The sequence below is a fragment of the Passer domesticus genome, chromosome 3 (assembly GCF_036417665.1).
Source record: "Passer domesticus isolate bPasDom1 chromosome 3, bPasDom1.hap1, whole genome shotgun sequence".
In the NCBI taxonomy this organism is placed as follows: Eukaryota; Metazoa; Chordata; class Aves; order Passeriformes; family Passeridae; genus Passer; species Passer domesticus.
This window is the reverse complement of record NC_087476.1, coordinates 21,116,272-21,131,589: the sequence shown is the minus strand read 5'-3', so window position 1 is coordinate 21,131,589 and position 15,318 is coordinate 21,116,272. Positions and strand designations below refer to the sequence as shown.

General features: G+C 37.0%; 1 protein-coding gene across 28 annotated transcripts in view; it reads right to left on the bottom strand.

Annotated features, from left to right (window-relative positions):
* The window catches only part of DLGAP2 (DLG associated protein 2), a 459,301-nt gene that overhangs the window by 41,341 nt on the left and 402,642 nt on the right, over positions 1–15,318 (bottom strand). For all 28 annotated transcript variants that reach the window (XM_064412077.1, XM_064412078.1, XM_064412082.1 and 25 more), the window contains 2 exons: positions 13,717–13,864; positions 10,359–10,578 (listed from right to left, as the gene is read on the bottom strand). In XM_064412077.1, the coding sequence (XP_064268147.1) occupies positions 10,359–10,578; positions 13,717–13,864 (368 nt within the window). The remainder of the gene's footprint in view (positions 1–10,358; positions 10,579–13,716; positions 13,865–15,318) is intronic.

Sequence of the window (15,318 nt, the reverse complement as noted above, 5' to 3'; positions counted from 1 at the left end):
TTATGAGATTTTTTTTTGAAAGACTGCTTACACCCAGATGATTTTTATCAGCACAGTTTATAGGATGGGCTGCACTTTATTTAAACCTGAATTCATTGTCTGGGTAGTATGCATCTTTAACTTTGCAACGTTTTTTCCTGATGGATAATTTTACATGTCTTATGATTAAGTAAACCTGGATATTTGTTACACCCTAAAGTCAAATGTTAATTGGTAGTCTCATCTTGGCATAGTCTGTGGGGGCAAAATGTTTCATTTATCCTGAGCCAGTATTTTAAGTAGGATCTTTTAATAACAGTGAATTACATCAGACCTTCAGGACAGTTTTGGGGAACTATACATGGGAATCCATCTCAACTCACAGCAGTCACTGATAAAAACCCAATCATCCAGGTCTAAGTTAGTTGTCCAATCACTAAGAATTACTGTGAGAAAAATAAGCAATTCTGGGGGCAATACTTGCCCATTTTAGATGCTTATTTTACCAGGAAATGAATCATCCTATGCTTTTCTCTGTCAACCATAAAGACAATCAAGGACAACCAGCTCAAATTAGGACATTTCATTATGACAGTTACCATCACTGGAAATGTTCAAGAAACAAGTGAGCCTGGCACTGTATTAATTAAATGACCAGTTTGAGGCACTAGATTAGACCATGCTGTTAATCCCATTGAAAATGTTGATATTGAAGTCAGTGGAACCTGTTCAATTCACACCATTTCAGGATCTGGACAATTATATTAACTTATTATTGACACAGACAAGAATTATGCCACCTGTATACAATTTTAAAAAAAGTTTTTCAAAAGTACCTCATCACTGAGATACTGCTGCCAAATAAATTATATAAAAAAACCCTATTTTTTTAAGCAGCATCTGTCTTTGACATCTCTCGGATAAACAGAATCTGTGCAGCACTTTTAAAAACTACTGAAACATTAGTATGACACATAACTACAATTAAAATTTACTGGTAAGGCAAAATAACTGTATGAGGGTTTTTTTTTGTTTGGGTTTTTTTTTTTTTAGTTTTTTTTTTTTTTTTTTTCCTAAAAGAAAATAAATCTGTGTGTGCAGCAGGTTAGCCTCAATATTCAGAGTAGATCCTTTTAGTTCTGTACATCTATCTGATTTTGTACAGGAAACTAACAATTAAGAGGAAATGTGACCACTAAATTTGGAAAAAGCTGGAGCCGCTACAGTCTCCCTAGAGAAAAAATGTAGAAAAGGAATTGCTATAATCAAATAATTCAGTGTGCAAGATGTTACCTCCATATTGAGAAAACTTAGGTCTGTAGGCAGCTCCATGTTACATAAATGATAAATATGTTTTGACAGTGTAATTAATGTTAGTCTCAAAACAGAAATGCAAATCAAACAAGACATCAAGATCAGAAACTGTAGGACTTTGCTAAAATTAAAAGAGATGTGGGCAACACAAACCTCATAGATTGCTGATGGACTGGTTACAAAGGGTTCTATTTTAGATCAGTTAATTAGCAAGAAATTATAGCCTAACCAGTATCCTGGAGATGACATGGCGAAGTGCTGACAGCTGTACTGCTCTTCTAAACAGCTCCTATGTGCCTCTAAAATACTGAAGTTGCATTAAAAACCTCCATCTTAGCTTTTCAGTTACAAGAAGGAAAAATGTTCCTTTAACTATATTTAATTTTCAAAATGTATGTGCGGCTTTTCAGGAATAAAGATTACATCTGTCATCAACACAGTAAGAGACAAAGAGAAAAAAAGTTCCAAACACTAAGAATCACTCTCTTGTGCTACTCTTTTCACATTGAAATAAAACAAAAAAATTGAAAATATTTTTCAGTAAAATTTCTTCTCAAACTCCCTCATACCTTTCTCTCTCAAATTAATTTCCATCAGTCTCTTAAACCCCCTCATGGAAATCTTATGTAGGCTTATAATTAGTTTTGGTTTTTTTCTGTTTTCTATTCTCTTTCTTACAGTAACTATGTGTAGTTTGTAATTTTATTTAATTTACAGTAAGGAATTTTAAGACAAGTAAGATGAGAAAAACAAATTGCTTACTTACCCTAAAGGAAATGCTGCATAATTTTATAATAATAATAATAATCTGACATTAAATAAAATAAGTGATTACTAAATATTTTAAATAAATGCAATTTAGTACCTTTAAACAGTTAATTTAATCCACAGAGAGTACAAGTCTGGACACAAATTTAGAGTACACTTTTTTGTCAAATCCAATAACCATTTTACCCAGAAAGCAGATGGAGTAAGTATGAGTGTCAAAAACAGTGTCAAAACCAGTCAAAACTAAGGAAGCTACTTAGGCTCACATCCCTGTATTTAAGTGTAGAAAATGATGCTGGTGTGTTTTGATCTCTCAGATTTTTATGTTCTCTCAATTATCCTTGTTTTCAGTAGGACCCAAATTTAACCTTAGTTTTCATCCTATAATGCAATTTGAATAAATTTAACTTTGCCTTAGATTAATGGAAATTAGCTATGCAATGATATCATTGTAGACTGTCTATTTTAATAGACAAGAGAGAGAAACAGGGATGTCCAGAGGACCACTTCTTTCATAGAAGATACAAGTTATAAAGAACATAAATATCCATTGACTAGAATTGAATATTAAAGTGATTGCCTTTGAAACCTACATTTTAGATATATGTATCACATGAGATGAACTTTTATGGCTGAAATTTGTGTAATTTCTTAGACTGGGGGAAGGAGACAGAGAGTGGAAATACATGTATTTCTCTGGACACAGCAATGTCCAAAAAGGCAAAGAAATGCATATAAAATGAATGACTTGTTGATGTGTGCTTGATATGCTGTTCTCATTCTCAGAAAGCCAAGTGATAGGTTACTCACTTCCAGCTATCTTCCAGAACCCTGGATATCCTGTAGGTGCCCTTGAGGAGTAGTAGTGTGAAGTTGGGATTGCTCTGATATGTGTGGTTTCCAGTGTGTATATTTTACTGGACTATATACTGAGACTGAACCTTGGCCATACAGCAAGTAAGACTTTGTCAGGAGTAATCAAAGTGATATTCATCGAAAATAAAACACCTCAGTGTAATTTGAGGTTTGTTGATTCTGTGTTGGTGCACAATAGGATCCATACACTGCATTCAGTCTGAGTCAAACTCACCAAAACATAGGTACCAAAGCCTTCCTCCCTCAACAAGAGTTTATTGTCTAGAATGATGCAATTCTCTTCTAGGTCCTGTACAGATGTCTCAAATGGTACCAGTCAATAGTCTTTGAACTAATCAGAGTTTGTTGTCATGGGAACTTAGACAACTAGATTGCACAAAAGCACCTATGTTTAGTTGACCTTGAGGTTAACACAACACAATTCAACTAACCTGTCTGGTCAAAGGCTAATTCTGTCAGGTTATGCCCTAGGAATGTCACCAATTCTCGTGTCTTTATTTTCTCTGATGCTCTGGAAAAAAAATCTTTCCAGTTTTAAGTATCAGGTTTATCAGTTGTCTTTCTAGGGTAGATCTGAGTTTGAATAAGTTTCCTGATAAAGAAACTGATCAAATGATGTTTGTATAGCTAGCACGGCAAGGAATGTAGTTCCAGTGCACATATCATCATTACAACTCCTGACACACACACCTTCAACAAAACTAGGACTGAACACATGCAGAGCTTCTGAGAAGAATCCTTAGAGGTTATTTTCTTTCCCAGGAGAAGAAGCACAGGCAGGGTCCTTCCTTCTTTTTCACTGCAAGGAGGCAGGATGAACTGGTGTTTCCAGGGTCACTGGCCACGTGTGCTTCCCTCAGCTGCACACACAAAGCCCTCTGGCAACCTCAGGGTAAATAGCAGGGCTGAGATTTACATCTGCCACTGTCAGTTTCTACCATGTCAGGAAGGATTCAAACTGAGCAGTGAATCACCTTCCTTGCATGTTATATTTTTCTGATAAATTCTACCTCTTTTTTAACCATATAATACCGTAAAGAAAACATAGCTGAGAAAACTCTTTGAACAGAACAGCTTTGAAGCCAAATTCTGCCAGGGGAGGCAGCATAGGTATCCTTTTTAATAAAAAAAAAGAACCAGATGTCTGGAAAATCCAGTGGGTTATGGAGAAATTATATCAAGCACAGAACAGCAGGAGAAAGAGAGAAACAATCATTACACATTTTTAAACTAACCATAGATGGAAGTCAGTGACTTCATTTTTTATCTTTGAATCTGAAGATAGTCTGTACCAGGGAGGATGGAAATTATGAAAAGCTCCTGGCTGCTGCTCCAACTGCTTTCATGCCTCATCAGTTTGAGGAGGCCAGGCAGCCCTGAATAGCACAGCCTTACTCCCTCTCCAGGAATCCCAGAGTTGTGAACAGTTGTGACAGCTCCTTGGCCACCTTGTCAAACTCCTTGCACCAAAGTGTTTGTGTCACCTTCATCCTAGTGACTTCCTGGGCCATTTCTACGGTGTAGAGCTGCTCTTCAATAGCAGTGTCAGCATAGCAGCAAAACTTCAATATGTAAAAAAAAATTAAAGACTAATTGTGCTCTCCAGATACACCCAGAGCAGTGAAAATTATGTGTGTGTATCCAAGGGTAGAACTGGGCTCATAATTTGTTAGGGTAAGATTTATTCTCACAGTATAGGAACACAAGTTGGCACAGCATCAAAGGATTAACTCAGGAGGCCCAAATGCTCCTAGAGATAGATGGTGTTTCCTGCAGAGAGTTAGAGTGTCAGATAATTCCATGGAGCCCCAACAGTAGTTAAGGAAAGTCAACATACTAAATTATGATTGAGAACACAGCCTCCTGTATCTTGTTTGAACTCAGTGTTTTGTGTTTTTAAACATATCTGTTGTGGATTCTACTGCTAGCTATTACTTAGCAATTGATACCAGTTAAATCCTCTCAGACTCAGTATTTATTTCTATAGAAAGAACAAAACTTGTGGTGATGTTACTTCATGCATAAGTTTTCCCCATTTGACTGGGTTTTCCTAGCCATAGTGCATCAGATTAAGAAGATCCACAGAGCCACCTGGATGAAGTATCTCATACTTGAGGAAATAAAAGAAAATCACACATCTGTTGCTCATAAATTATTTTTCTTTTAAGAACTGAAGATTAAATGTATATTATATTTATATACATTTGTAAAATTCCTTCTGAGTTTTCTCTTTCCCAAGCTCAGCAGTCCTGGCACTTATGATTTTCTCATGGGAGGGGTGTCATATGTAGTAACACCATGGCTTTTTCCCACCTTTGGTATATATGGCAAAAAAACCTGACAAGCCAGTAAAACCTTAAAACAATAACTAATGTTATTAGTGTTCAGATAGCAACCAGTGAATGAGTCCTTTTAGGGTTTGAAGAGGTAGCCATGCTATGGAACAGTACAATTTCTCTGTGAAATATCATATTGTCATCCTTTTACTTTTGCAAGTACATGATTATGCAATCAGTTCACTGACCATGAGAGTTTTGTGGCTAAATATCAAACATGGGCTGTAAAAATTCACCTTATATAGCCCTTTATTTTAAAACGGAAGGCTGCAAATAGCTTGAAGTCCAGAGAAGGGAAACCTGCAATTCCTCAGAAATCCTGAGTAATTGTAGGCATTCTAATTGAAAAGTTCCTCATCCAATGTGACCTTGCTCGAATTAATTGGTTTTGGAATTAGTGCTGAATAGTTCAGTAAATGTGGAATTCTCTGAAGTTTACTCATTGCCAAGCAGAGTCCAGCTGACTGAGAAAAGGAAAATGGTCCAAAGACAGTTTTCAAAAAGCAAAATGACCCAAAGTCACTTCACCTTCCTCAGTGAAGTCTTTAGCAAGCATGAGCTTAGTTGATCTACCTACTCTGAATCAGATAAAAGGAGGTGCATGCCCAATTGAGAGAATCATTAGGATTGGAAAAATCTGACAGATTGCATTATGCTACATTTTCTAGAAGAATTTAAAAAACGTATGCAGCATACTGGAAACTTAAGACTAGTAACTCTGTTCCCTAAATCCTGTAATGCTTTATGCTAAATTTCTCTCAAGAAATTAGCAGGAAATCCCTGAAGTGGAAGAAATGGCTTTGGACTGATATTTAACATAGGACAGAAATCCAGGATGCCTTTATATACCCTGACCAAGTCCCCATTGTGCTGAAGTCAATAGCTAGGTGGACTTTTTTATCATTAATCCATTAATTTATCATTAATGCAGTAAAAAACACTGTTGTAGCCAAAAAAACTGGGTTAGAGGAACATGTGGAGTAGTTTTAAAAAAATGACCCTCTCTTTTATTCATCAGACTGAAAGCCAAAGAACTTAACAGAGCTTGCTTAGTCTGTGCTTGTTGCTGGAGAAGGATTTCAGGCATCTAATTGAGTCACATATTTAGTATTTCTGGCTAGCAGCTTTGATTTGAATATAAAAGCAATATACACGGAGAAGCTATTCCACCTGATGGGTAAACAACCTGAGCAGTAGTCCAGAGGAATGCAGAGGAAATGTTTCTCTCAAAAAAGATGAAAGTGTTTTATACAATGTATATAATATCATCAGGAGAAAATATGTGTGCTTCCACATCTGAAGAGATGATAAGCTGGTGTTCAAGTTGGCCAGAAGTGCAAACACCAAGTTAATCTCTCTCTCAGGGAACGGATTTTAGCATGTTCTTTTGCTTCACAAGAGACCATCCTAACTGCTACCTCCATTACCATTGCAATTCAGTGTTTCTGCATTCACAGTAAAACCAAGCTAAAAAAAAAAACCTGTGAGGAAACATCCTGAAATAATCTATAACGTAAGGAATGATTAATATAAAGGACTCTCTCTACATACAGAACTTGTAGCAAAAATAAGTTGACCTTCTCAGACGAAGGGGGAATGAGGGAGTGATTAATACCTTCCAGATGTCCTTGTTGGTTATGTTTTCGTAGTACAGTCTAGTGCTGTACCACAGTATCTGAACTGCTTTTTAGTGAGGAAGGCAGGGGTTGCAGGTGGGACAAAGTGCTACTGCTCCCGACCTACTGCCCCCCATTTCCCAGCAGGACTCTCCAGCCAGGGCTCTCTCTGGCTGAGCTGGTGGTGGCACAGCAGCCTGTGCCTCCCACAGCACTGTGCCACACTGCCTGGGTGTCTGCTGAGCTGACAGTGGGATGATGTGCTTTCACAACAGGGAACCAGGCTGGTACTACCTGGGAAAGTGACCCAGTTTCTATGAACTCTTCCTGAAAAGTGAAACATTGCTTGCAGGAGTAGCAGAGCTGTAAGTCAGTAGCACTTAGGATGACTACTGCGCTCAGTGACTTCCCATTCAGGAAATTACATGTTGTCTGTGATGGAGGAACGAGGTGGGAGGCAGCAGCAGCTGGAGCTGCATTTTCTCAGCTGTGCATCTGACAGCTGTGACTGGATACGGTTCAGAGGCAGAAGGCATATGCTGCCATTCAGGGCTTTTAACATCAAGTATCTTTTACTGGGTTCATTATCTCCTCACAAAATGGAACGTGATGGCTAGAAATGCCCTAACCTCAATGACAGAAGAGTCTCAGCAGGGCTCACACAGAGGCCAGGTCTAGCTTACCATAGGCCAGCAATGCTGGCTGCCTCCTTTGCACTGTCACTTGTCTCACTCATTTTCACCCGGGGCAGCAGGGAGTGCCCTAGGCCTTGTGACAATCTCCCTCAGAGACTGTCACAATCCCACAGAGATTTAATTATTGGTTCCACAAATAATTAAACTACATGGATCTATGCAGAAGTTATGTGCTCTTTAGTATCAATGTTTCTCTGTAAAGATGTATGCAGTTAAGAAGAGCCCAATACTTTTTCCATCTATTAGAAAATCCTGTTAGCATAGTCCATTAATAATGTCCCACATAATATTCGTTATAGTTCAAACCTCCTGAAAGTTGTAAATGCATCTAGGAAGATTTTAGGAAAAAGCATGCTGTAAATATATATTCTATACTTTTGTAATTGAATTCATAGAGAACTTTATTTTAGGTTTACATATTTAGTTACAATAATTAATTTTTAGCTAAGCCTGTGTGTTATGAATCAATTGCTTTATGACAATGATAAGAGGCAGTCATGACCCATATAACTAAAATTGAAAGGAATAATTAAAATGAAATGACTGTTAATTTTCTAAAAAGTTCCTTTAGTTTCTTTGCCAAGAAGAATTTGTTACATCGGAAGCAAAAAAGAAGTTAATGTAATTTTCCTAAGAAATGAAAGACTGAATTGAAAATAAAAGCTGATGTAAATGTCTGACCTTTCTGTCATAAATTTGAATGTCAAATATCTGCCAACACCATTTTCACATTTCAGGCAACTACTTCTTTTACAATTTTCAGAAAGGGAAGAAAAAGTAAGATTTTTGTAAAAATTATAGTAAGGATAGGAAATGCAGCATCTCCCTCCAAAGTGACAAGGGCTGAAGAGAGAAAAATGAAAGTATTACACCTAGGATTTTAAAAACATGAACTTATTTGACAACTGAAATTTATTTTAAAAGTGAATCCTATAATCCTTACTCTTCTTGTATATCAGATAATTATTTTTGATTTGCATATTTACCCTACATAGAAGCTGAGGACAAATTTGCTCCGTGGCACAGAGACGACATTTTAATTACAGAATCACACTCAGACCTGTATACAGTCCATAGGTTTGGAAATAATTTTGGAACAGGCAAACATCTCAAGTCATCTTTTTTCTCCAGATTGTCAATATCACCTCACAATAAAAAATAAGAAGAATTACATTGTGGGCAAGAAAATCTATCTGATAAATCATTTCTGAGATGACGGACAAGTTAGGACTGAAATGAATGTTAAAATTTTCAAAACCACAGTATTTAACTGGCAGACTACTAATCAATGCAAAACCTTTCTCATAAGCATGAAAACACTGTGATGCAAACATACTTACTACCTAATCATGTATTTTCCCAAATATATTCTATTATTCAGCTTTTTCACTCTGAGGAAAACAAAAAAAGATCTTTTCAGTGAGAATTTTGGGCTTATATAGCATATAAGCTCAAGACAGTTTAGGTAAAAATCAGTCCACTTGGTAACCAAGGTAATTCTGAAAATGTTCCAATTCAGTACTTGGAGCAGATTCCAAAATAAGCATCTGTTTGTGTCTTTTGCCATGGAAGGTGTCTTCATAATGATCACACAGTAATATATGATAAAGATGAAAATTAGTCTCCGGGGTAGCAATAAGATCTCATTTGATATCATGATAATATCTCTATTAATCAAAGAACAGAAACATCCCTAGAGGGGGCACTGCAAGCAACAATTTCTAGTTTTCCACAGAGTTTTATATAACAATTAAAATACTATGTTTAAGATAAAATAACATATTACGCTACTTCTGGGATGCAAATGTATATTATTCAACCATGGCTTCCTTTCGAAGCTCCCACTCTTCTGTTATACAACAGACATATCAAGCAAATAATTTAAAAAGTATTTTTATATGATACATTTTAAACTCATTTTTACCTTTTGTAGATGGGTAGCCTGCACTACAGCTTAACAGTATGTGGCAAGGACAATATCATAATCAGGAAGCAGCATTAACATATTTGGAAACGTAGAAGTGAATTTGGATCCATTTACAAAGAATACATACTTCCTATAGATTTCATTTTAATTATTGAACAGCTCTCTGTGCAATCTTTCATCTACCAATACATGCTAAAATTCTAAAATGGATAAAGCTATTGTCTTTGCTAAGCAAGTAATAAAATAAAAGAAAGTTGCCAGAAGAATGTTAAAAGATCTTAACAGTGAGTGTTATAACAATGAATGTGAATGGATAATGAGTAACAGCAGATGTGTGAAGCTTGCCAAAATGCTTACAATTCAGTGCACTGGTACAATTGGTTACACCTTCCCTAAAAGTAATTAATTACCTTTTACATTAACTGCCTTCGAGTATTTAGACCAAATATATTTAATCTTACTTCTCTTTTTTTTGGTACTTTAACAACATAAATTAAAATTAGCACAACTAATCTCATCTAGAAGATCAATTACTTGATAGATAAACCACATAAATGTCTAACAATATTATACCATTTACACTTGCATTTTTATATTTGCACCTAGATGTATGTGAAATGGAGGTAAAAAATCCAGGTCCATAACATTATGCATGCAGGATTCTTCCCAGAAAGAGCTCATTCCAAGATGTAGCCACAATAGTACAGTATTAAAAACATAAGAATACTGGTATCAAACATTATCTCTACACAGCAAAAATGCTTCTAGTGTCAAACCTCCCTTTAGAAAACAAGCTGATATGTTTTTACATGCAGAGCAGTGAAAGGGTCAGTGGAGACTCGCTTACCTGTGGTTGACCTGATGGTAGAGGTGATGTTGGAGGATGTCAGCGCAGGTATACATTCATCATCTTGGGAATAGCCTGCCTGAATGGCACGCAAGTAACTGTGGCTTCTTGTTCGGAAACATCCAGGGAGGTCAAGGGCATCCATTGCCTGAGCTTCAACTTCACTAAACACTGATTCACACACCGATTCAAATTGCCCATTAACCTCTGCTTCACTCATCTGAATAAACAACAACAATGCATTTGATTTTTGACTTGCTTTTTGTGATCATCACGGCCTCAACATCTCAAATGGACACCTGTACATTGATGAAGAACTGTTTTAGCAAATAGTTAAAATGTAGTAATCCCTTCTGATCACATTCACATTGTTCAACTTAGATCAGCTGCTAACATATCTATATTAAATACATCATACATTAATGTTCCGTTTAATATCTTTTGGCATAGTTGAGAAGGGACCCAAGCCAAACTCACTTCCTGGGTAACTGGTTTAGCCATTCACTTCCATGGAAGAACCTTTTCTTCAGCAGCATTATATAAAATCTGACACTTCTACCAGCAGGAGTTCTGTGGAGCCCTGCCTGGCAGAGCAGCCCAGCTGTGCCTCCTGCACCCTCTACCCTCTGTCCCCTTGGGGTATTTCAGCAGCAGCCTCCAGCTCCCCATTGTCCCTCCTTGGGGTATTTCAGCAGCACTTAGGCAGGACCCAGCATCTAACTGCTAGCCCTGCCTTGCAGGTTGGGCTGATGCAACACTGTGCCTTTTTTAGAGGTAATTTTCATTATAAACACGGCTTAGGCAGAGTGGCCAGGCTTGGGGAGCCTCTTGGTAGGTAACCATATGTTGCTGTTTTGAGGATTAATGCCTTAATTCTACCTACAGCGTCTTTCAAATTTCACTGAAAGCAGCCCTAACTACTTGTAAATGTACTTGAATAATTCAAATGTTTATCCAAAATCAGATAAGAAGTTAACACTGGACAGATAATTGCATGACTTTCTGAAAATAATTTTTTTCTAAAAAGTGAGAACTGGATATCAGAATCAATATGAATAATTTTACAAGTTAAATTTATGGAATCACTAAATGGCACATCCAGTTGATATCAATTTTCCTATACAGCTGCTAAGTGCTCCTAGTGCTTTATTCATTATGGAAAGAGAGTCCCATCAAATGTTTTATGGTTTTGGTTAAGTAAATGGAAATTTTATAGAGAAGTTCTGATGATTATGAATAACTGATAATTTTGTGTAAGACATTTTGACTACTGAAAACCTTCTGAAAAGAATTAAATTACTCTTCATAAAATTTGCTTTTAATAAAGTTAAGTAGACTAATGCAATCTCAAAGAGATGAAAAATCTTACTCTGAACTATTTCACAATATTGTTGATCAGGAAATATACGGTAATTTAGTCCATAAACTCAGTAAGTCTTAGCCACTTATTTCAATCTAAGGTTATTGACAATAGAAAATTAAAAATTTTCAATCTGAAATTAAAAATATATACCATGGAATTCAGCATTCTTCTTGAGTCTACCCTTTGTCAGGTGTGAAAAGGAAGTATCTCACAACAAAAAGAGAGTTTGTAATCTCACAAATTACCCAAATTATGCTATTATGTATATGGAACAAGAGGAGGATGGTGTCATGGAAAAAGAACAGGTTCAGAACTTGATATTTTAATACATTTGCTTGGGGTAATATCTATTAAATGCATTTATTAATGGTCTGGAAACAGCTGGACTGTGAGGTAGGAAGTGTGTGGCTAACACAAAGTTGCATAGGTTAGTGAACATTGAAAAAGCAATGAACTATACCCAGCAGGTTTAGTTAATATGGCCAATTGAGCAATCTACCTGCAAATGAAATCTATTGTGGACACCTTCCAGGTAATGCATACTGAAATGAAGAATTGTAACCACTACTGAAACCAATTAATCATCATGGACAGCTCGGTGAATATCTCTGTGCACAGACGTGGTCAAAGAGGCAGATGTTAGACTAGTTCTGTGTGAGAACATTGTTAGGTGGCAGCTGACAGCATTTGCTTTGAATACAGGATTTAATAGACATGAAGTTTTCTCAAAAGCAGAGTGTAATAAAAAGACAAAATAACCAATAAGCAGTGTAATAAAAAACAAGGCATCAGAATGACGGGAACAGTTTTCACAAGGGAGTTGTGAAAAAATAGTGAAAGGTTTGGAAAATAACTGACTGTTTCTAATTCTAATGTGTGCTGCATGAGATTAAATTTAGAATTACCTCACACAAATTAAGGAATTTGACTGAAGGGCATTAGTCAGGTGACTAGCCCTGACCAGCTCTCTACAGTCAGTGGAGACTGACAAGCATTTCCAGAGGGCTCTCAGCCCACTCGGGATGTTCACTGTCCTGGAAGAAGCTCTTTTGCTCCATTAACTACAGAGGAAGCTTTAGTTGTTGCCTCAGTTAAAAGCCTCAATTTAGATGAGTTGAATCCAGGCCTGAATAGCCATGCAGCACAAATCAAATATGAATGAATATGAAATTGCTTTAAAAAGATTTCTCTTTTAACATAACCATTGTGTATGTATACCCTTAGGTGGCTCCCTAAATGGTCAAAGAAATATTAAGACATGGTAATGTCTGAGAGGTGGGCAGGGCCCATCTGTCATGAAACAACACAGGGAAGAAAAGTCAAGAAGGAGCAATAAACATTAGAAACATTGGGAATTTTATGTAAAGTCCTCTGCTACATAGAACTTGTACATAATTCTTATGGCCTATTGCACTTCAGGTGTGATTCAGACCTCATTTTACCACAAGTTAGTACTAACTAACAGACATAAAACTGGTAGGGAGGAAAACTGTTCGTTTTCAGGAGTCCAGATACATAGAATAGTTGATGGGACTTATTCTTTTACCCAAGAAGAGTGAGGGTTTTGACTTAGGATGAAACACTTTTGGAGCATAATTTTTTTCAATCTATCTCTTAATCTGTCAACCCACATTTACTGAAATCAGAGCAGGTATTTTCAGATGATGAGTGTTGTAGGAGTGTACTCCTCATGCTCAGTCTGAATCTTCTTAACATTTAAATATTTAATATGGAATGAAAATAAAAAAAAACTAGTATTTATACTTTTAATGAAAAATAAATGAAAAATATAATGTTTGATACTGTTTCTTTGCCCCTAGCATTCAGTATTCTCGAAATTTTGAGTTACATTCCTCAGAACTGAATTACTTCCACAATTCACATCCTCAATTTGACATTGATTTAAAAAATGCAAAAAACCTAAAACCATACACTAGTTACAACTCTCACATCTGCAGTTAACCTATAAGAAAAATTATAACAAGAATTTCCCACCTGACTAACACAGCTGGCCTGACTGAGCGTGCTCACTGCTCTCATATAGCTCTGATTCCTTGAGCGAAACTTTGGGGAATTGTAGTTTGCAGAGGGATCCAGGTTGTGACCCCCAGGCACGTCACTTGCAGTTTGAAGGTAGCTCTGACTACAAAGGAGAAAGGAAGAAAAAAAGGAAAGGGTGTAAAACTACAGATGGTATCAATTAGGACACTAAAGGCAGTAATTTGTATGAGACACACAAACCCACTCCCCTGGGTCCAAACCTTACTCTTTATAAAGCATCATAGATCTGTTGTAGCCAAATGTCTTCACACAGGCAAAGAATCTGTCTGTGGTTCTGCTACCTAGATGGTATGAAATTTTAACTCTTTGCTCTATTTCAACATCATCAATCCTCCTGGCTATTAATGTTGAACTTTACTAAAAGACAAGGTCCTTTTTATCTTCAAAGAATTAATACAGTTTTACAAAAGATTAAAATATCCCATGTTCAGCTAAAAAAATAAATTAATAAGGTGTTCAGAGCAACTGCATGAAGCTCTAGAAATTGTTTTATTACAACATGTTTCCCATTTTGCAGGACTGTGACTGTAAAACCACATTAAGCCCTCTTCAGTATGCTTTCACACCAAGAGTATGCTAGTCTCTTCACATCGCAACAAGTCTCCATGTTTTGTTTAAAATGTGTTGATAACATTCCAGAAAAATAAATAAACCTGAGAAAAGTGCAGTACTTTGCCTTGAATACCAAAAATTAAACTCTGGCACACCAGAGTTCTCAGAACCTCTGTAAATCAGATTTTAGAACTTTCCCCGGCTCATCAGTGCGGAAATGAATTAATGTCCCAGATGATATCTGCTTTCATGTGGTAAATAGGCAGCTTTTATATTTATTCCTTAAAGATAGCTTGAAAAAAACCAGTTTCTGGAAAGTAGATCTGTGCCAGTTGAATGCCTGATATTGGCCATACAGTTACTTCATGCTGAGCTGGCAGAGTTGGTCAGTCCAGCAGTGTCTGTGGCATGTGCCTGGGCTGTTGGAAATTTCCCTGTGAAGGGTGAAATTTCCTCTCTGGAAGAACCAGACCTCTCAGCAAGTGAGAAAGCCACAGGTTCAATACCTGTTGCAAGATGAAGCACAAACCAGGGTTTTGTTTCTCAGATCATATTTATCAAACATTGAGCATGACCATAGGCTGGTGCTTGAGGAAGACCTCAGCCTTCCTCATGGAGCAGACAAAACCTGAGACTGGATGCAGTCCCTGAGGAGCACTCTGGGGAGGAATCTCAAACATTTTATCATGGCTTTGCCTAGAAAAGCAGAGTCCCGAGATCCATCTCCCTGTGTGGCCCTGTCCTTTGATGTCTGATGTGTGATGATCCAGTATTCCCTCACACCACCAAGTGCAAGAGCAGATGGGATTTAGAGACCCTTATACTTGTGAGGTCTGTTCTCAGGCATTTCCATATGTTCTTCCATCTCAGGGACAACAGACATAGCCCTGCTTCCTTAGTGCATCTGCCTTAGATCCACAGAATCATTTACTTTGGGAAAGGCCCCGAGATCATTGAACCCAGCTGTTAACTGAATGCTGCCAA